The 20,406-nt window shown below is 50.1% G+C and overlaps 1 protein-coding gene across 7 annotated transcripts in view; it reads right to left on the bottom strand.

Moving 5' to 3' along the window:
- The window catches only part of PLCB2 (phospholipase C beta 2), a 59,715-nt gene that overhangs the window by 29,018 nt on the left and 10,291 nt on the right, over window positions 1-20,406 (bottom strand). For 4 of the 7 annotated variants that reach the window (XM_075425279.1, XM_075425282.1, XM_075425284.1 and 1 more), the window contains exons 4-8: window positions 18,186-18,324; window positions 12,572-12,649; window positions 10,291-10,359; window positions 1,103-1,243; window positions 563-642 (exon numbers count right to left, since the gene is read on the bottom strand). In XM_075425279.1, the coding sequence (XP_075281394.1) occupies window positions 563-642; window positions 1,103-1,243; window positions 10,291-10,359; window positions 12,572-12,649; window positions 18,186-18,324 (507 nt within the window). Of the gene's footprint in view, window positions 1-562; window positions 643-1,102; window positions 1,244-10,290; window positions 10,360-12,571; window positions 12,650-16,822; window positions 17,726-18,185; window positions 18,325-20,406 lie in introns of those variants that run through there. The other 3 variants (XM_075425280.1, XM_075425286.1, XM_075425281.1) reach the window with 2 other exon arrangements.

Below are 20,406 nucleotides of genomic sequence, written 5' to 3'. Positions count from 1 at the left end.
AAAGAAAAAAATATGCAGTTGGGAAAGCAATCCAACAGTTAACTGAAAACCAGGGTCCTACAGACGGTCAGCTGAACCTCAGACCGAACCTGTTCCTATTTCTTGGGAAGGACAAACAGGGAAATGATAACAGCTTAGGTATCACAAAAATCCCTCTGAAACCTATGATACAGACATGAGATAACGACATCGCCTATTATTTAGTGTTCTCCAGCGATCCCAGGTTGCCAACCAAACAGTATTACAGAGCCAAGAAAAAGAGGCAGCACTTGGTTGGGGCGAGTGCTGCGACTGCAGCAGGAGACACGTTTGAGGCTCAGAATCCTGGTTTATCCAATACCACCTGTGTGTTTGACTGGCTCAAGCACTTCTGTACCAGTCAGTTGTCATGCAACATATGGCCCAACCACCAACCCGTGCCCTGAGGCTCCTGAGCTGCCACAGGACTTGTTTTGGAGGCTGCCAAAGGACCTGGATGCTGAGAAGTCTTTTCTTTCTAGTACAGACAGACAGGGCAGAACGCGAAGGTTTCACAGAACAACGTTTGTCAGAAACCACTTACATTTTCTCCAGGAAGGTGTACCGAGAAGCGTTGTACGTGAGGGGATTCCGAACGATGGCCATAATATCCTCAGCCCAGCTCTGGGAACAAACACACAAGGCAGAGGCAGTTGGAACTGCACCAAGAAGTACACAGCAACACACGCTAAAAGGGCATGGACTTGTCCTGATGCTACTGGGCTACAAATCCCAACAACTGCACCCTGGGCTTGGCTGTATCACCTTCCTACTGCCTATATATACACTAGGAGGTGAAACTTTTCCACTGAGTCTTCCCAGCTGTCTGTTTATCCATACAAAGCACACGAAGGACAGAAATAAAATACTAAATTTCTTCAACTGGTCCTTTTCCATGCAGAGGCAGAAATTTCTAAAACTGAAGGTACCACACCTTACTGGAATCTAAACCTGCTTGTTTATAACCCTGCCAGTAACACAGACAGGGTTCAGGTTCCCTGCCTTCCCCTCTCCTTTCCTGCTCCCCCCTTACTGCCCCAGTCGTTAGTATTTCCCAGTGCTTCCTTGCCCTCAGGACCGATACCTTGCCAACATTCTCCTTGTAGGACACAAAGTTGTGGAAAGTGAGGTCCACCATGTCCGGGCCAGATACAACAGTCAGAGTCTTAAGCAGGAAGGTGCTGTGAGGGTAATCCAAGTTAAAAACCTCTCGGAGCTTCTGGCACTGCAAAAGAAACAGAACAGATGAGGGTGAGAGAAGAATGAGACGAACTAAACCTGAAAAAAACAGGCCCCAATCCAAATGCTGACCCAAATTCACAGGAAGCTTTTCAAGGCTTACGAAATTGTTTAGTGTGATCTTCCTTTCCTTGGCTTTCCTTATTTTTCACCTTTAATCTAGAGCCTGCATTACCTGGATCCTCTATGGAACAAAACGTTGACATCAACATGACTGCACAAACATGCTGTTTTGGTCTGAAAAAGTAAAAGTTGGAGACTGCTCTTAAATAAATTCCTTCTGAAACTTCAGCCTGAACTCGCAGACAAGCAGATGAGTATTTGGCCTGCTCACACCAGAGGTGCACAGCCAGGAGATTGCAGCCATCCAGTTGTCAAATCACAGGCTAAGAAGGTCTTTTAGATTAGCGTGATACCTTCTGCTGTAACCTCCCTCCACCACAGGAAAGATGTTGTTTGGGACTTGGCAGGTCTACCAGCTTTAGACCTGGTTACTGGAGGGATGGGTGCTCTCCCTCCAAGTCACAGTTTCTGCTTGTTGTCAGTTGCTAGAAGTGGGTTTTTTCCACAGCAATTGCAGTGTCCTACAGCGATGGCTCACCAGAGAATTGTTTTGTTAAGCATAAGGCTCATCTGATTAGTCAGACTTGGATTTCATCACCACATGAAAGTATTTATAGAGTATCTTTAAATTATTTAGCATTTTCTGCATTCCTGCATAAGGCATCACTAAGCCAAATATCCTGGAGTTGTACTGACAGGCGCTGTTTCTAATGAAAGGATAAAACTCCCATATCCTGGAATCAAGCACAGCAATTCCTTATCTGAAGTGCAGGATCAACCCACACCAAAGCCCCCAGGGAGGCCGTCAGAGCTCAGGGCACAATTCCTCAGCGGGGACTGTCAGCAGAGCAGGTCCGACTCGGAACTCTACCTGGAGCTGAACCCGCGCGCTCGCCGTACGCACAAACCTACGGTAAGGCCGAGTTACCGCCTTTCGACAAGCTCAGACACCAGTAACACGTTAACGTCAGGCGGAGAGGTTTCAGGTAAACGACTTCACCTTCGTGTTTCCTATAAACCTCGAGCACGTCCAAAGTCAGTCGCTGCGGTTCAGCTGACGTTTAGTGACTTGTTAGGCTGCTACTAACCGGACAGCGTCTGAATCTTTGCAAGCTGAAGAAAGGGAGCTCCCTGATCATTGGCTTCCACGGACCTCAGGTTAGCCCAAAAAACTAAAAACCCCGACACGCAACCATCTGTTTGCATCCCGCTGTGATTCAAACGAGGCAGTGCCATTTCTGCCCCAGAATTTTGTCTCTACATTTGATCTATCACAGCAGAAACTCTGGAACAGCTCAGCTGCAGGCATTCTTCTGCATCTGCACCATGTCGTACGCAGAGCTGCATATATATTTTATAAGGAACTCTGCAGAATTTTTCCACTGTTTTTCCAGATTTCTGGAGCATTTGCCATTTTGACACATCCGCAGCAAACAGGCATCTCTCGGAAGAACTGGATGGCGTGGATCGTAACTCAAGGTCACCTGGCTGCTGCCTCTCGCTCCATGAAAGCGACGCTCTGCAGGGGTAACTCTGAAACCTGCACAATCCAAGGGCAGTTGGGGGGCAAGCAGGGGGACAGCAGTCAGCCACCCAGAGATTTGCCTACTTGCTAAAAGTTGGGGAATTCCTAAAACAGCTCATTCTTGTTTTGTGAGCAATTGTCCTTCGCAGAAGCACCCACACACCCACAGCTCCTTTCCATGCTCATAGCAACTTCTTGATGGAGCTTAACTTTTCATTTCAAGTGGCAAAGTATTATAGGATTTTAGCTTCAAATTCAACTTCATCTTGCAAACGCACTGGCATTTGTTCAGCTTCCTTACCTCTGGTGCTGTAAATTATCTGAAGCTAAGACAATAGAGAACTTGTGGTTTACGCTGACCTCATTTCCTGTATTTGTTACAAGCGGGCTCCTCCCAGCCCTTCCTCCTCGGCAAGCTGTGTCGCCGGGCTCTCCGGCAGACGTCTCTCTTCACGCCATGTCCCTCGCGAGCCGAGCGCTGCATCAGAGCTCTGCCTTCAGCTCTGCTCGCCAGACAGACCTGACACACGCCGTGTTTGCTAACGGCCTGGTATCTGATCGCCCTTCTCGGAAGCTGTTGCTCATGGTTAGCCTTAGCCTGTGCCACCTCTACGCCATGCCCCTCATCAGCATTAACTTACGGCACCTCCTAACACCTCGGTGAAGCCGATAGCTTCATTTTATGAGAAGCAAACTGCAGCGGGGAGAGGAAAGGATGATCTTGCCAGGGATCTAAATTGGGTCATATTTTCCCAGCGACTGACTGCCCGCCTGGCCTGAAGCAAGTCACTCCCTGCTCTGTGCTGCGACGTTACACGGGGACTATCTCCCTCGCGGGACAAATGCAGCGACGTTGGCGCAACACTGAAGGAGGATGGGGAGAGAGGACCAGAGACTGTGTCCGAGGGCACCGAACCCGACGCCACGGCCTGGCTCCTTCATAACCCGTATGACTTTAGCACCTTGTGCTGCAGCTTCACTGTGTAATTAGAGTTGTGTCGCAGGTGGCCATAAAGGAAAAATAGGAATTGCTACATGAAAAGCAGGAGAACCATATTAGCTATGCAAATCAGAAGGGAAACGAGCTTAGCAAATCCACTTAAAAAAACCCCAAACAAACAGAAAACAACCCACCAGCAGAGTGGCTGAAACACAGACTCAGCTTGCATTTCACTTCCCACCCTCCCGATTTCCCTAAAATCCTCATCTGTACAAGCCAGCTTCACAGTCCAGAGAAAGGCAAATTCTCATGCAAATATAAGCAAAGAGCCAGGCCTAACGCAAGAGATGCAGACAGACAGTCCTTCCTCCAGCTGAACCTGGATACAGCCAAATGAGAGCTGGGATCTGCCACAGCTGCACGCGCTCGCTGCACTCGGACAGTTTCGTATCTTCATGACACACGCGACACGATGCAGCGCTCGTGGTGTCCCCAGAGAGGACCTGACAAGAAGTCTTCTCTGTTGGAGAAGAAAGGTCTTGCCTGGCTGCCAGAAGGGAAAGGGAGCACCACAGATTACTGGAATGCCTTTGGCTCTGCAGGCAATGCTCACTCCACCACGGGATCCAGCACCCAGACCGGCTGCTGTGAGGCGGGGAGGGCTGTCCCGCACCGTGGGGCCAGCCCGTCTCGGCACCAAGCACCGCAGTGAGACGAGGCAGGAAAAAAATATGCAGCTGAAGCACTCTCAGCTCTCACTGCTGTCTTATCTGAAGGAACTGGAAAATGCAGCAGCACACAGATTGACATGGCACAAAATAACCCGCGGCATTCTGGAATCCAGCAGGAACAGACTGCGAGGGAGAGATGCAGCCAGTGCATCCTCAGCAACTTCTGTCCCTGTGGTCCAAGAGCTCGTGCTGCGGAAGGAGGGAAGAGGCAGAAAAAGGGCCCAGCATGGCAAAAGGCCATTATTCAGATGTGACTGCTACCTTGCTCAGCCCCTGCTCCACTATTTATAAATCCTTTGCAAGCCGCAGGCTTCCACCCGCTCTTCTCTTGCATGCGCACATACCAGTTAGTCTCCCTATGGCTTCTTGCCTCCTTTATTTGGAGGCCTGAACATCAGACCTTGTTTCGTTCCACCCCATGCTCGGGCCCGCTGCTGCACCCACAGCGCTGCCGCCTTCCCCCTGCGATGCTGCAGGACTGAGCGCCCACAGCGTGTTTACAGCCCACGGCTCGGCCCCCAGCGCCACGTGAGTGCTCCCCGCGTCGGTGGTTCCTAACCACGACCCGCTCCTACTCCAACATCTCAAAATGCGACGTGTGAAACACCTCGGTATCATTTTCTCCCTTGTACATGTTCAGTTCAGAGTCTGCATCTCTGGGTTCAATAACAAAATGTGTATGGAGAATGAAACTGTTTTATAATCATGACAGGCAGAAAATACAACTTCTGTTTTTATGACAATTTATGCTTGTTTCAAAGCCAACGCCTGCTGAAATGTCTAAACAAAACCCAAGACGAAGCCAACAGCCCAGCAGCCTGGACTAAAACATTGTGTATTTTGGTCCTAATTATTACATTTTCTGTCAGTGTTCTGGGGTCTTGGTGCATCAGAAAAACAACACAAAATGGAACAGCCGTTATTGTTCCTTGTTACTCAAAGGAAAACACAGTATTGCGTTGTAAATAACATCTTGATCTGCTTCGGCATGCTGCTGAACTACATTCAATAGCTTTTTATCTTGTCTCGTTTACGTTCAAAGTCCCTGCTAATTCTTATCTTTATTACTGTTGAACATGCACCAAAGTTCATTCTGCCCTGTCTCTCAAAAAAAATTTCCATCAAGAAAAAACACTGCAGAACACTGAGCAGCACTCAAAGGAAATAAAGCAAAGAGGGAGAGGAGGGGAACGCGCACACGCACGGAGAGGTCGGGAGGACTGGAGGGCTGCGTGCAGGCTTACGTGCTACCAGGCCAGGAGGCGAGGGCTCGGCACGGGGCAGAAGCGAGCGGAGAGCCTCTGCCCGGAGAGCACGGCTGCCCCACGCCGTCGGGCAGGAATCGTCTCCTCCCGGGGCAAACAGCAGCGGCCCTTCTCACGTGGAGGTGGCTCCTGTGGCTGCCAGCCCTTGGTGGCTCGTCCCATTTTCAGTGCCACACTTGCTGGGCGCTACAGGCTGACCACCTGCGCCCTCAACGCTCCGCGGGGTCGGGACGGGGGTCCCGCCAGCCCCTGCCTCCCGGCTCGCCGGGACAATGCTGGGACTGCGCCAAGGCTGGCGAGGGAGCGCGTGTGATGGCAAGGTCTCTTCAGAAGCGGTTTTCTGTGTGAGCCTTTTGCTGTTCTTGCTGTGCATAGAGAGGTTACAAAGAGAAACCCCAGCCCCCTTGCTCAGCAGCAGCGGGAAAGCGTTGCTGCAGGCAGGTAACTCCCAACACCCGCAGTTCGCAGGGAGCCTCATTTCACCTCCATCCGTCTGAAAGCTGACCCAGCCGCCTGCAGCTCGAACCACGGCCGGGAAGCGCACAGCGCCTGCCAGGGGAAAGCAGCCGCGCAGATGCTCTCAATAAAGCACTCTCGCAAATTCCTTCAGCCCCAGCTCGGCAGGAAAACCAGATCACGAGCTTTGCCTCGGAGAGGCTCTGCGTTCGCTACGGCGTCACTTGCAAGGAAGGGGAGAGGAGGGGAAAAGGATGCTTGATTTGTTATCGGTGCTATCCAAAGCCCTCCCAACATCCGTGATCTTGTCCTCCTTGTCTTAAATACCATCCACTAGCCCCTTCTCCTCCACTTTTAGCCAAAGAAACAAGCAACTACTTACATTCACTTCAGCAGTTACATCCCACAACCGTTCCAGGCCACTATTTTATAACAGGGGAGACAGCACTCTCATTCTCCTGCCCTTCACCTCTAACAGATCCTTGTCTGCTTCGTCAAACCTGTTTTTTGTATTTATACCTTTTTGTAATGATGCACCAGAGGTAGCTGCCCTATGTGGAGGGCGTGGTGAGTCACGTTAAGACATTTTCACCGCTTTCTGCATTCCTTTGAGCAAACTGTGTTCTCAGGAAAGCCCACCGAACACGCACCGGAGGGCTTTAAGCAAGCCCTGCAGAAGCACGGCGGACAGTACAGCCTCGTGCAAAGACGACGTTTCCAGGACTGGACAGCACGTCTCTCCCTCCACTTTGGTCCAGTCGCCATTTCAGTGCCCACACAAGACCTCCCACCATCCCGTAGGAGAAAGGTAGATAAGGAGCAAGCCCAGTGCATTTTACTGCATGCTGTCACACAAACGTGAGAAAATGCCCTGAAATAAAAAGGGGACTTGTTTTAAATGGGTCTCTGTGAAATGCAGAGTTCAAAACGCAGTCGGGATTTTCACAGCAGAGGTTGTCATCGAGTGCATCACTTCTGCCTGTTGAGAATATTTAATAAATCACTTGGTGCTTGACTTTTGTTTCTTTGCTTGTAAAAAATCAGCTGTAACCAATTCCCAGGACTGCATAATACCATCTCTGGCCTATTACAATGGCTACAACACAACAGCTACACGAGGTCAGACCACAGATCCATCCAGACGCCTGGGGAAAGCACAAGCGCAGGGCAAACACAACGATACTTCCCTGACACATTTCTGCAGCTTCCAGCAATTTATGATTCAGCAACTTCCTAAACCAGAGGCATTATCTTGCATTTAATAACCCTCCAAGGGCATTTCCTTCTTGTCCTGACTTTTTAAACTCGCACAGGTTTTCACGACTCGTGCAGGAAGGCGTCCCACAGCGCAGCGACACAACGCGCAGGGCAGCAGCACCTCCCTGCGCTGAACCTGCCTTTGGAAAATTCCACTGGATGGGGAGCTCTCCCACTGGAACAAACACCGAGTAACTGCTTCATGCTCACCTTCTCCATTCAGCTCCTGATTTCACAGCACTCCACAACACTCCTCCACATCCCCCCGCATCTTTTTTTTTTTCTTTTTGCCAGACTACTGTCCCTGCAGATGCTTTTCCTACAGTGGCCATTTCACTCTTTTATTAATCTCACTGCTCTTCTCTTCCTTTTCCAGTTGTCTCATCTGAGGACATTAGAAATGCACAGAAACATGGGTGCACTCAGGGTGTACGCAGTGGCATGACTTCCTAATTCTATCCTTATAGTTCCTAACATACAACTTACTTTTTTGAGCAAACACTACTGGCCACTGCATTGATATTTTACCATACCCTCAAGATCTTGCTCCTGAGCAGCAATACTCAACTCGGAACCTGTTGTTACAGAAGATTAGGATCTTTTTTTTTTCTGTGTGCATTGCCTGATTTTTATCTGCACTAAATTTTACCACTTATTAGATCATTCAGTCAATCAGCAACTTGAGGTCTTTCTACAAAGCAGCCCTCATTTCATTGCCCCAAATAACTTGGTACCATTGGCAAACTTTGTCTTGTCTCTACACACCTCTTCTGCAGATCACACATGACATGTCACAGGCCCAAGCACTGATCTTTCCGGGAGTCTGCTGGTTCTCTCTCTCCTCTCAGGAGACCTTTTTCTTACTCTCTAGCAGCAATTTTTCCATGCAAAGATGTTCTCTCTTATTCTGTTCTTTCAGAGCCTTTGCTTATGATAGAATCACACAGGCCATTTTCCTGTGTTATCAAAAAGCTTTAGAGCTACTGATGGAACACAGCCACTGCTTCCCCCTCCGCTTTTGCTTTTTGCTACTTGGTACCCCTCATGAATTTCCTCATTCTTTTCAAAAACTTCTTTGTGCTTTTATTAAAAAAACTCTTTTAAAAGGCCATTTTAGTTTTCACCTGGATATGGAATGTGGTCATCCCAACACTGTACTGTGAACCACTCTTAAAAAACTGGGGTTGGTCTTGTTTCCAGGGCAATTCCTTGTTTGTGAGTAGGGGCTCATTACAGAAAGATTCTGTTTGAGGAGAAATTCCTGCTGTCCAGAGGCAACTCTGGTACTGCACAAGTATGTTTCTCCTGGTAGCCTCCAATTAGCCTTCTTTAATTAATTGCTAAAATCTAGGACCTTTGTCTCCAGCCTGGCTGCTGCCACCAGAAGCACATCCACCTATGGCCTCAGTACTTACACCATCAATTTATAATCTGTATCAAAGCTGAATTCATTTTGTAAACAGGTTATTCCTGAAGTTAAACACCCTAGAAAATAGTATCTCGTGGCCCTCCTTTAAGTCGGCCTTTTCCTTACTGCATTCTGTCTGGAGTGTAGCACCTAGTTCTACCAGGTCCAAATATTTTATTCTCTCAAACGAAAAAAATACTTCTGAGAGCTTTTTTTCAGACATTATTCCCACAAAACAAGATGCAGACAAAGCTTTAAGCTTGTTGAAAATGCAAGTATGTTCCATTCTAATGGTTTTCCAAGAAGAAACGCAGTTTCCTAGAAGGAATTATGATTTTTAAGCATTGTGCAAGATGGGTACTTACAACTCTGCTGTGCTTTTAGCACCCACCTCATTACTGTCCTTTGAGAAACATCAGGCTCGGAGAGCTCTGAACAGACATTTTCTGAGCAGCATTCAGTAAACAGCCGTATGCTTACGCAAAGAGGCTGCTCGAGTCTCTCCACGTACTTTGCAAAATCTCCCCCTTTTGTGTCAGACTGAGAATCACCTGTGTTACTGTATGGAGCCATTACCTTTACTCCTGTGTTTCCTTTTCACATTCTAGCTTTACTTCAATTTTCTGCTTGCCTTTTCCATACATGGAAAAGTTAAAAACAAACAAAAAACAGACCCAGAAAAAAGTCCTAACAAGGACAACTTTGCTGCAGGAAGCTTAAATTACAACTGAAACCAAGAACAAAGCCATAATCATGTGCTTCCCTTAGTCTGCAAGCAGACAATTTAAAATTATTGGGGGGGGGGGGAAGAAACACTAGTTTTTCTGAAACTACATTTTCTTCCCTTTAAAGGGAAAAAAAACCCCACCACAGACTGCATTGGAAGTTTGTAGCTGCCTTGACCCAGCCTGTGCATCTTTGCACAAGAGAGCAGCTCTGGTGACTCAATCCAGAAGCATCACAAGTGTCCTGCAGCACTTCCCAGCGTAGCTCAGCGAACGTACAGGCCAGGCCAAGATTAAAGCTAGCCAGATGCATGGCAGGGCAGAGAACCCAGCCGCTGTGCACAACAGAAAACGGCTCTTTCAGAAGGCGCTTGGAAGGGGAGTTATTGTTTTCCTAGCTCTCTGGCATATTCTTTCCAACAAGCTCATACACCGTAGTCTGGAAGTGCCTTTCTTTTGGGTGCACAGAGAACCCCTGGGGAGTTCAGGGACAAGAGTAAAGATGGCTCTTCTGTATTTACGTAGTTGTTATGTAAGGAGACAGCGTCCTCCCCACCTCCTTGTAACAGAAAGCCAGGGTCAACTGCCTCAGCTTACGCCAAAGCCCTCGCAGCCTTGCCTTTCCCACACCAACAACTGGCAGAAGTGACGCTATGCACTCACCTTGGGGATTTTGGCAAACCGCCCTACGCGGGTATCTCGGATGCTGGTGATATCCAAAATTTCCATTTCCTACAACAGAATAAGGACAAGAAAGATGAAGACAGACAAAGGAGGACGGAACGAAACCCATTCCAGAGCCCCCAGAAGCTGCAAAGCAGGTCCCAGCCAGCGCCCTTCGCTGGGGGAGAGCTCTCCCACCAGGAAGAAGGCAGGCAGGGGAGCACCGGCGGCTGACACGCCAAGCTGGCAGGCTGGCTGGTGCGGAGGCGGCCGTGGTCTGCAGCACCGTCCTCTTCAGGGTGCGGCTGGAGGCTCCGCGTGGATTACCGGGAGGGGGAGTGTAGGCCATGCGTACAGCTTTATATGGGGAAACTCCACCCCCGTTACAGCCCATATGTCAATACAACCCACTCGTTCTCAGCCTGCCTTCGGCCTCCACGCATTCAACACGGAGCAGCTGAGCTGGAAGGCAGGCAGGACCACCTCTTCCCAGGTCACTCCCCACAGACCGTCACCTAATCTGTTCTGAAGCAATTCCCCCGGAGGACATTCCCCAGCCTTTCCTAGGCAGCCCACTCCACGTCCTCACTACTGGCTAGCTGTCCTGCTTATTTCGATTGTTCTTTTTATATCCAACCTGAATTTCCTTCCTCTGTTCCTAATCTGTCCACTCACCATGGATCTGGAGAACAAATTATGCTTGTTGCAGCAGATAATACTATTTTCCACGATCACAATAAGGAACAATGTGGATACCATGTCTTCTGGCTGTATCCCCATTTTATCGTCAAGCAGGATGGAAATTTTACTCCCAATCCCACTTCTTTCTGAATCCCTAGTGCAAAAGCGGTGCAGTTTTTCTTCCTTGCTGTTTATGACAAGCAGATCTTCAGAGGAGTCAGCCGAAGATCAATAAGCTACACGAACTCAACAGACTACCTATTGACTATACCACACCATGCTCCATTATCAGCCCACCTCTTGTCCCTGGTCGCTGTGCTCAAGCCAGCCTGTGCACGACCTTTACAAGCCTGCCCCAGCTCCCTCTGACCACCAGCATCTGCCCACCACCCTCCTGGCTAGCTGACACTGCAGATTCTCTCAGAGAATAGGAAAGATGCCAGACAAGCACTTCCCCAAGGATGTAAAACAGGCTGTTACTCCCCTGCGGCTCTCAAATGTGTTTATAGTCTATTTTAGGTGCTAACCAATGGCACTATCCAGGAAGACAAGACTCTTGCCCTGCCTGAGTTTCCTCATGTCAGCTATGCTTCCTTCCCCCAGCCCCTTTCCCAGGTAACCAAGTCCCTCAGACCACGAACCCAGTGCAACGTCTCACTTTCGATGGGTGACAACAGCTCGCCAGGAGCAGACTGTGAAAACGGCACGAGAGCGACAGAGATGGCTGAAAGGAGAGCCCATCGCCTACAGGGATGTGACTGTCCCCAGCCTCACGACGCTGTTCTCGGAGGATACGGCTGTGTGGCAGCGCCTCGCCCCAGCTGGCACCGGGGCACAACCTTCTGAAAAGGCAGAGCTCACCAAAACACATCAGGTCTCTTGGCCAGGGTGCCACGCAAAACTACTGTCTCTGTCTCTTTATCTACCATGCCTCTCCAGCATGTAGGTCACGAGGAGGAAGTAGAGCTGAACCACAGCTCTGCTCTGGAAAGCAGAAGTAAGCCCAGCCTTCCACCTCCAGTCAGCCAGATCTCTCCACCCCTTGTTTCTACTCATCAGCAGCGAGGAACTGAATTCTCTTTCCTAAATTTGCTGCCTCTTCTCCAGCACCAGCATCCTGTGGTTTACTCTGGCAGTGCGTACGTACAACCGTGGCCTGAGAGGAGCACAACTCACCCGCCAGACCTGATGTAGTCTCTGCATCGCTACGGTCACCACTTTTTTTTTTTTAATTCAAATTTCTAAAACACCAACAAGTCAGTTAATTACAGCCCAGGCCGCACATGAGGTACACGTTAGCTGAGCCGCTCACATTTCATAGCACACTTCTCGCCACTCTTTCCCACGGCACCACTGTACCAGCTGGGAGAATCCTTTCGCATGCTGGGGAACAGGGCTACCAACACTACTGCTCCCTGCGCAGTCCTCTGCAGCACATTCCCCCTCACATTTCCAAACTCTTTCTTGGGGGTTTCCTGTTAAGTAGAATGAGTGTGGTAGTTTGCTCCCAAGTGCAGAACTCGAGCACCTAAGGTGTTTTGATCTCGCACAGATGTGAACTGACTATTTTTAGACCAAGCGGTGAAGTCTTCACACTTACCTTATTCTGATGGGTCCAGTACAAGTAGAAGCCCTTTGGGTCCACCCGAAGAATCACAGGAGAAGCACTTGCTGTTTCCTGACAAAAAAACAGAACAAAGAAGGTTAGCACCTTTCGTGACTTGGACAACCCATCACAGAACGTAAAGTTCCCAGTTCAAATATAAACTCCGTCGTGTGAATCACCCTCTGGGACTGATGGAAACGAACCAGATGGTGTTAGGACATCTCCAGCAGAACAGTATGAGGCTTTGGAAGCTGATCTCTGCTGCAGCCTGGGTCTCACCTAGCGCTATGCATTTAGCTAGAACTACTCTCTTGGAGCTTTCTATAAATGAATTAAGAGAAGCAAGTACCTGTAGAAGCAATTAGTTGTTTCATTTGAACTGCCTTCCCTCCAAGGCACCTGATTTGTTCTACAAGCTCCAGAAGGAGCCTAGGCCAAGTAAAGAAAGCATTCATCTGTAGCAGCTACCATCTAGGTGCTCATGCCAGTTATTTGGCTCTCTTCACAGAGAATGGGGTCCGTTCAGGAAGAGTTCAAGGAGGACTCCTTCTAATACAGCAGACGAGTCTGCTTTAGATGGCGATTCTTAAACCCCAAGGACTAGCTCTACACAGACCAAAAAAACAAGCAGCTATTTAAACACCCACACTACAGGTACAAAATTGGGTGAAATTATTTGATGCCGAATCCCATGTAACAGAAGGGTTCCCTTCAGCTCACAACCAAAGCACGTACTGCAAAGGAGACAGAGGTTGTTCTGAGGCTGTGTACTTTACAGAATCATAGAAAGTTTTGGGTTGGAAGGGACCCCTAGAGGTCATCCAGTCCAACCCCCCCATGGCGAGCAGGGACACCGCTAACGAGATCAGGGTGCTCAGAGCCCTGTCCAACCTGGTCTTGAATGTTTCCAGGGATGGTGCCTCCACTACCTCTCTGGGCAACCCCTTCCAGTGTTTCACCACCCTCATGGTAAAGAATTTCTTCCTTATATCCAGCCTAAATTATTGCCTCTGAATAATTGCACTGCTGCTGCATTTTCAGTTAAGGGCAACTTCATAGACACTGTCAAGACAACAGCCATTCCCGTCTCACGTGCAAGCCTGTGCTGAGAGCTGGATCAGCGCGAGCTCTTTGGAGACACAGAGCGCTTGGTGCCTCCAGCTGGGCCCCAGCCCATGTGCTCATTCAGTCTAGGTGACTCCTCACTGCATTTGACCTCTGGTGTCACAGAACACAGGACCATAAGGCCTATCAGCCATTTCTAGGAAGGCTTCAAATTCAGTTCAGGAGGTTGAAATCCCCAGCTACTGAGATGGAATCAGTAACAGAATTTGGAAGTTGTATTTGTCACTTGGCCTTGGGTTCTTCAGCCTGTTATTGAACCCATACTTCACTCCAGAGCGTGTCTGTATTTCTAGAGACCTTCATTTCCAGATTCAGTATTGTTCATCACAGCAAACTGCCCATGTCAGTGCATCATATGCTCTCCTTCCACTCACTACTGCCTTTCTCACACTCCGCTAGGGACAACGCTCACCTGCACAGCATCATGCCCACGTTCCAGAGCTCCTGGTTAGCTCCCTGAGCGCACGGCCACAAGCCACAGAGAGCAGAACAGGCACTGCAGTACTGCTACTGAGCACTGAGCCATGTTCCTAGATTATCTCCTACAAAGCAGCTTTCATGAAAGCTAGCTGAGGCTGCAATGAGGACCGCTGAGAGCTGCCCTCCCGATCAGGGACGCGGACGGCCACGGGGCGCAGGACTTTCCTAGGGGTGGCTCCTTGCAACAAAGGAGATGGCGAAGGTGGTCTGGCAGCCAAACTGCCTGCTGTTCGCTCTGTGGAGTTCAACTCTAGGGCAGAAAGCAGACATCGTCTGGTAAAACCCTGTAATCCATGATCTTGAAGAGAGAGAAACATTTTTGCTTCTACCATGAGGGCGAAGAGTCCACACAGAGCCAAATTCACATGCGTCTGCTCTGCTGAAGAGGTCAGCTACTACACGGTGCCCTACCTGAGGTTTTGCAAGGGATCCCAGGCTGGTTGTTGACATAAAATATCATCCATGTAGTAGGACTTCACCTCTTTAGTCTGCTTGGCAGTCCCAGCTCGCTGGATGCTAAACGGAGCATAACCCCAAGATGTTGCCGCCAACTCAGTGGACAAGTCAGCACAGTCCTGCCTGTCAGGGCTCCTCCTGCACTGTCCTCTACAGAATACATTACAAACACCGGACAAGGTGAAGGCACTACACAAAAACTGTGGTTTTGCTTTTCTCAGGGAACTGCTGGGTACGGTGAAGGCTCTGATCCAGTCCCAGACTCTGCAGAGTGATGTCACGAGGAAACCTGATCTACCTTCATTCCTTTGCCTTAGATACGGCGGAAGGAGTTCAAAACTGTTACCAGCAGCATGGCCAGGTCAATTCAGAGTCAGACAAAAAACCGCAGGCCCATGACCTCTAAGAACATTAATCCTGCAGCCCCGAGCTCTTGCCATCACCCTTTGCAGGCTGCTCTAACTGTGGAATGGGAAAGCAGGATGAGATGGGGCGACGTGACCAGAGCAGCTTGCTTGTGGAGAAGGCTTTCACTACTGTCGGAGCTCAAGTCTGTGAACTGCTTAGTAATTAGAGGTAACCTTTTAGGAATGCTTACAAATCTGTAAACCGTAGGAAAAAATCCACAGAGGACTTGAGCTCGCTAACTTCTATGGTTGCAGCAGCAAATAAACACTTGGTGGGTCTCAGAAGCCCAACCTGACTCACCTTAGATTTCAAGGGAGCCCAACTATCCCAGGAATTCCTAGTGAAGTACTTAACAGCTTCGGGTTTTCAGGAAAGTGGTCCCCAAGGACTGAGCATAGAATGTCAGCAGCAATTTCAGACAAGTTTGGCTACTCTTATTCTCAGAAACCAAAACCCTGTTCAAATTCAAAGCCACAAGTGCATTCTGCAGGCAGTGGCCCCCTTGGAAAGCAAGGGAAGGCTGTGCTTTCACCATACCCTGGTGTCACCCTTCTGTTTAGGTACAGCTAGTGGAGTAACTGCCCAGGGATATTCCAACCTGTACTCCCCAGCATCCATCCTCTCTGCCAGCTGCTTACTCCACTGCTTTCTCACTTCTCAGTGCTGCTGGACCACTCCTGCTTACGGCACACGCAAGCGATCTGCCTCCGCCACATACGCTGCCTTGGGACTTCAAACTCTGTTCCAGCTTTACGCCCACAAAAGTAAGCCCTCATCCCTCCTGCGCTGCTGCTGGAGGCCCCTTCTAGCGCGTCTCATTTGCAATACCACATCAAATGTTTCTCCCAGATCTTGGTGAATAATCATAACCTGGCTTGCCCTCTGTTTTACCAACATTCATGCTCAATAGCAGACAATTCCTACCCCAGACAAAACGGGATGGGCAGCTGCTGTGCCCTTGCTCAGGCACGCGGGTATTGGGGTAAATACTCTTTTGCCTTCCTAGAAAGTGAGGAGGGGCACTATTACATTCAAATTAACTTCTCCTCTTCTGCTGTTCCACACACTCGTTCCCTCACAACAAAAGGCAAACAGAGACTGCAAACCGGGTGTGTTGTCGATACAAGAGGACACCAAGCTGGAGAGAGAAGCAGCTTTCTGCAGCACGCTCCGAGGCTCCGGCACTGTTAAAGCACAGGCCCCTTGCTGCTCGGCTGCTACGCACTTGGTAGCTCACAGACCCACAAGCCGGACAGGTGAGGGAGGACATGGCTCACCCTCTGCTCTACTCCAGCAGCAGGGCCATAAGGGGAAGCAGCTGGGAGCCTGATTTCCTCTCTATCTGCAAAGCACGGAGAGCCCGCTCAGCTCTGGAGTAAACCCTGCTCCTCACACTCCTCCAGACAAGTCCGACTGCCGTGTGTGCCCCTCACCCCAGGCAGGCTCCCAGCAGTGACGGCCCTCCCGAGGGCTGGTCCACAAACACAGCCAGGACCCCAGGGTCCTACGCCGGAGAAGCTGCGCACGCAGACCCAGGGGCATGCTCCATTCACTTCCAGCCTCCCCAGCAATACGAGGTGCAGAACCTAACACATGTGCCCCTTGTCTTCAGCCTTCAGCTCTCCTGTTCTTCTCTGTTCACTCTTCCTATCCAGAAACTACTGCTCTCAGGTACGACACACATCATCCCACCCCCTCCACCAACCCCAACGAAAATATGGTATCTGCCCTGCCACCACGCGTACAATCTAGCGAAGCAAAAACCCCAGTACTCACATCATCCCATTTGATGAAGCGCTCGCCCTTGGACAGATACTCCTTCACCTCCGGGGGCTGCAGGACAGGGGTAAGCATGGACATTCTGCCCCGCAGACGTGCTCCTCAGCTACCAGAAGCAACAGCGGCTGCACAGTTTGCTCCTCCTCGGCCCCCTCTCCTCTATCTCTGCCTCTCACATGGCAGGGCACTCTGCCATTGCCACTGTTGGCATCAGAAAGCAAACAGCCTCTTATATCCCAGCCAAATTTAGGAGGGGCAGGGACAGGCAGGCAAGGACCGATGAATCTGCATTGTAAATCAACAGCTCTCCAAGCAAGCACGCGGCGCTCAGCCCAAGGTCACCCAGAGGAGAGCTTGCGATGGGTTGAGATGCCCGTGTGGGCAGTCACGCACGCACGCCGTCTCTCCAGGAGGGACCTGCTCCTCGGAGTTGTACTTGTGAAGCGCAAGGTTCGTAGCACTTCCGCAGCTGAACTTCCTTAAATGTTCTCTTTGACGAAGTGCAGGCATGGCCAGCCGACACTCAAACGACTTCAGCAGATGTGGTTACAGAACAGCTCAGGCTTTGGCTACAAGCAGACTGCCCCCTTCATGCAACAGGCCAAATACCACGTAAAATAAACGCACTCCTTGCTCTCTACAGACTCCATTTCTGGGGCCATTTACTGCACTGTCCAATCTTTTACCTTTTTTCTTTTCTTTTACGGGTTCTTCTGAATGTCAACCTGAAAAGTGACACAGACCAGCAGAGCAGATGGAAATTCCACAGGCAGACAAAAGAAAACATTCACAAGAGTCCCTAGGAACTGCAATATTCTCCAGATTCACTTGGGTCTACTGCAGATCCTGTGGGAATGCAGGACGGGAGAGACGTGCCAGGTGGGGATTACAACGATGAAGCTGCAGGGGAGTGACGGAAAGCAGAACAGAAGGTTAACGGCAAACAGGGCAAAAGCGAGTCCCTGCTCCTGACCTTGGATCGAAGGAGTTGTGTGTGGACAGCAGAGGAGAAAAGGAGCTCTGGTGGCAGAGGTGCGCTGGCTAACCAGGAGGAGAGTGGCTTGTGAAAAGGACTGACACAGGCAAGGTTAATTTTAGTCAAAAGGGCAGAGCCCCACAACTAATTAGAAGTGGAGATAACTGTGCTACGCTTGCTGTAACAGGATTCCCAGCCACATGGTGGGATTTCATCCTTGTTGTCTCCTGCAAAAGTCAAGGTGTTGCACTTGCCACGGCTCAAGAGGGACAAGATGATGCCAAAAGGAGTGCAGCTTCTCCGAGAAGGGTGGGCAAAGAAACCCCCCCTGTCCAAAGGGAGCCAGCTGCATGCTTTGGTTGCTTCTTTCCCACCCTGACTTACCCAGTTTGGTGAGGCCAGCACTTTAAAGCAGACTGGACAGCCGGGAGAAGGGCTGACTGAAGGAATCCTAAGGGCATTCTCAAACGTTCGTGGCATGAGGCAGGAGAGATCAAGTGGACATGTAGCAAGTGCTCTAGCTCTAAAAAAAAAAGATGGCAGCAATTAAGAGAGATGCCTGCAGCAGCAGAGAACCCTGACCAAACCTAACATCCTTTGTATATTTGTTTCAAGGGTTTATTGGCCTGACAAACTGAGACTAAGGGAGCTTCTACACTTCCAGCTACCGACGAGTCTTCTGCATTTACTAATACATCTTGCAAGGCACCGTACTTTCCAAGAACTGGCGACCCAAGTTAAGGCTGTTAGTTCTGTTTTACGAGGGCAGCAAACTGAGCCGGCTTACCCGTAGCTGTGCTTGCTCAGTGCCAGGGCTGCGACTAGGGACATGGGAATCCATCCCCTCCGGTCTCGCAGCCAAGCCACACTCGTGCTATTAAGCTTCCTCTGCATGTGCGTCAGCGCCGCGTGCTTCTCGGGCAGCCAGCTGACAGAGCACTGGGGTACCCTGGGCCCAACCAAGACAGCATCGCCAGGACCCCCCCACTCAGAGACCACTGTGACGCCCGAGCAGCAGAGCAGCAGATGCCAGTGTCTGACCAGAGCCCGAAGGCTGAGCTGGAAGCACTGAGGGACGACAGCAACAGCCTGGGACTTGGCATGAATGCCAGTGAAACACCAGGCACTGCTGGGTGGGTTTGGTTCTCTGTGCTCTTCTTGCAAGCAGCTTAGGAACAGAGCCCGAGGCCTAGGTACGTATGGAGAAAGGCCATGGGAGCACAGGAGACTGCACTGAGGGCTGAAAGTTTTCTCTGCTCTCACCTGATCCCTTCTGCAACGCCAGAGCAGCTTCAGGGCTGCTTAACGTTAACTTAGGGAGCAGCTGTGAAAAGGATAAAGAGCATCGGCCTTGCTCAGAAGCGCTGCAGCCCTCCCGCCCTCTGCACCACAGGAAGGACTAAAAGCAGGCCTTGGAGGTCACAGCGGGGAAGAAGCAAAAGGTGGGATGAGCTTTGCCACCTGGTACTGCCAAGGGCAGAAGGCCCACAGATGACATCAGGCAGCCACAGCTACCGGTTCCAGTGGCCCGTCTGGTTATTTACCAGTTATCATAGCTTCATGAACCATGCCCGCTTCCTGCAGGAACCGGGGGGCCACAGAAAGGCTGCTCCTGTCCTGCATTCTCTCGGACCTGGATATTCAACAGCTTTTTCTCATCAACAAACCTAAAGTAAGCAAGAATCTTGCCACAGCTTTACTTGCTTGTCACTCCAGGTCAGCTTTCCCTAGGGGACAAAACAATAAATTTACAAAAAGACCCCGACACCAAGAGCAGCAACCAAGCTAGCTGCTGTCCTGTGAGGCTGCACGGTGCTGCACACCAACTGCCACGATCCCCGCTTGCGTAAAGATGGTCGCAAAAGCTGAAGCTCACTTCCTTTTGCATAACCCAGCCTCCTTATCTTTCATTTCACACTCCTTGCTCTATGTGGGAGCTTCTGTCCCTTGCACGAAGGGACGGCTGATGGAACAGCGATAGACACACAGCAACAGTCCTGCCCTCTGCTGAGAGCTCCGATATCGGAGCAGGCAGAAGCAGCGGTGCTATGAGCAGTATTTACCCCAACTACCCTTATTCTTTCTGCTGCCAGGCCCGTCACCCAGTGTATACTCATCCTATATCCCCTCTGTTCAGGGCCCCGTGCCCCCTTTGCTTTCATCCCTTGCCTTCACTGCTGTGCATCCCACCACCCACTGCAAGAGTTTTGATATGCAAAAATTTCCTTTTTTTTTAGCTGGAGACTCTTCCTTATCTCCCTGTCCTACCTACTCAGCAGCCTCCACCTCCCACAAAGTGCATGCAGAAGCAAGACAGTCAGCACTGCCCTTCAGAGATGTTACAAGACAGGGTCTGCAGCCAGCAATTTGAGCCATGCTGTCTGTTAAACCACCTTGACTGGATGGCTCCCGAGTTCTAGGAAATTTTTTCATAACCTCAACCCCAATCTATTCCCAGCACACAGAGAAAGAAATCTCTGTAAGAAATCTCTTCCAGCATTGTTCCGTTACAATTATACTTTGCAACGTGTAACACTGCCCTCTGGTGAGCAGCTATGATCTTGCACACACAGCCTTCAGCACTGCCTTCAAACACCAAAGCTGT

Source organism: Opisthocomus hoazin, chromosome 7 (genome assembly GCF_030867145.1).
Source record: "Opisthocomus hoazin isolate bOpiHoa1 chromosome 7, bOpiHoa1.hap1, whole genome shotgun sequence".
In the NCBI taxonomy this organism is placed as follows: Eukaryota; Metazoa; Chordata; class Aves; order Opisthocomiformes; family Opisthocomidae; genus Opisthocomus; species Opisthocomus hoazin.
Note: the sequence above shows the minus strand (reverse complement) of the source record. Positions and strands in the feature narration are given on the sequence as shown.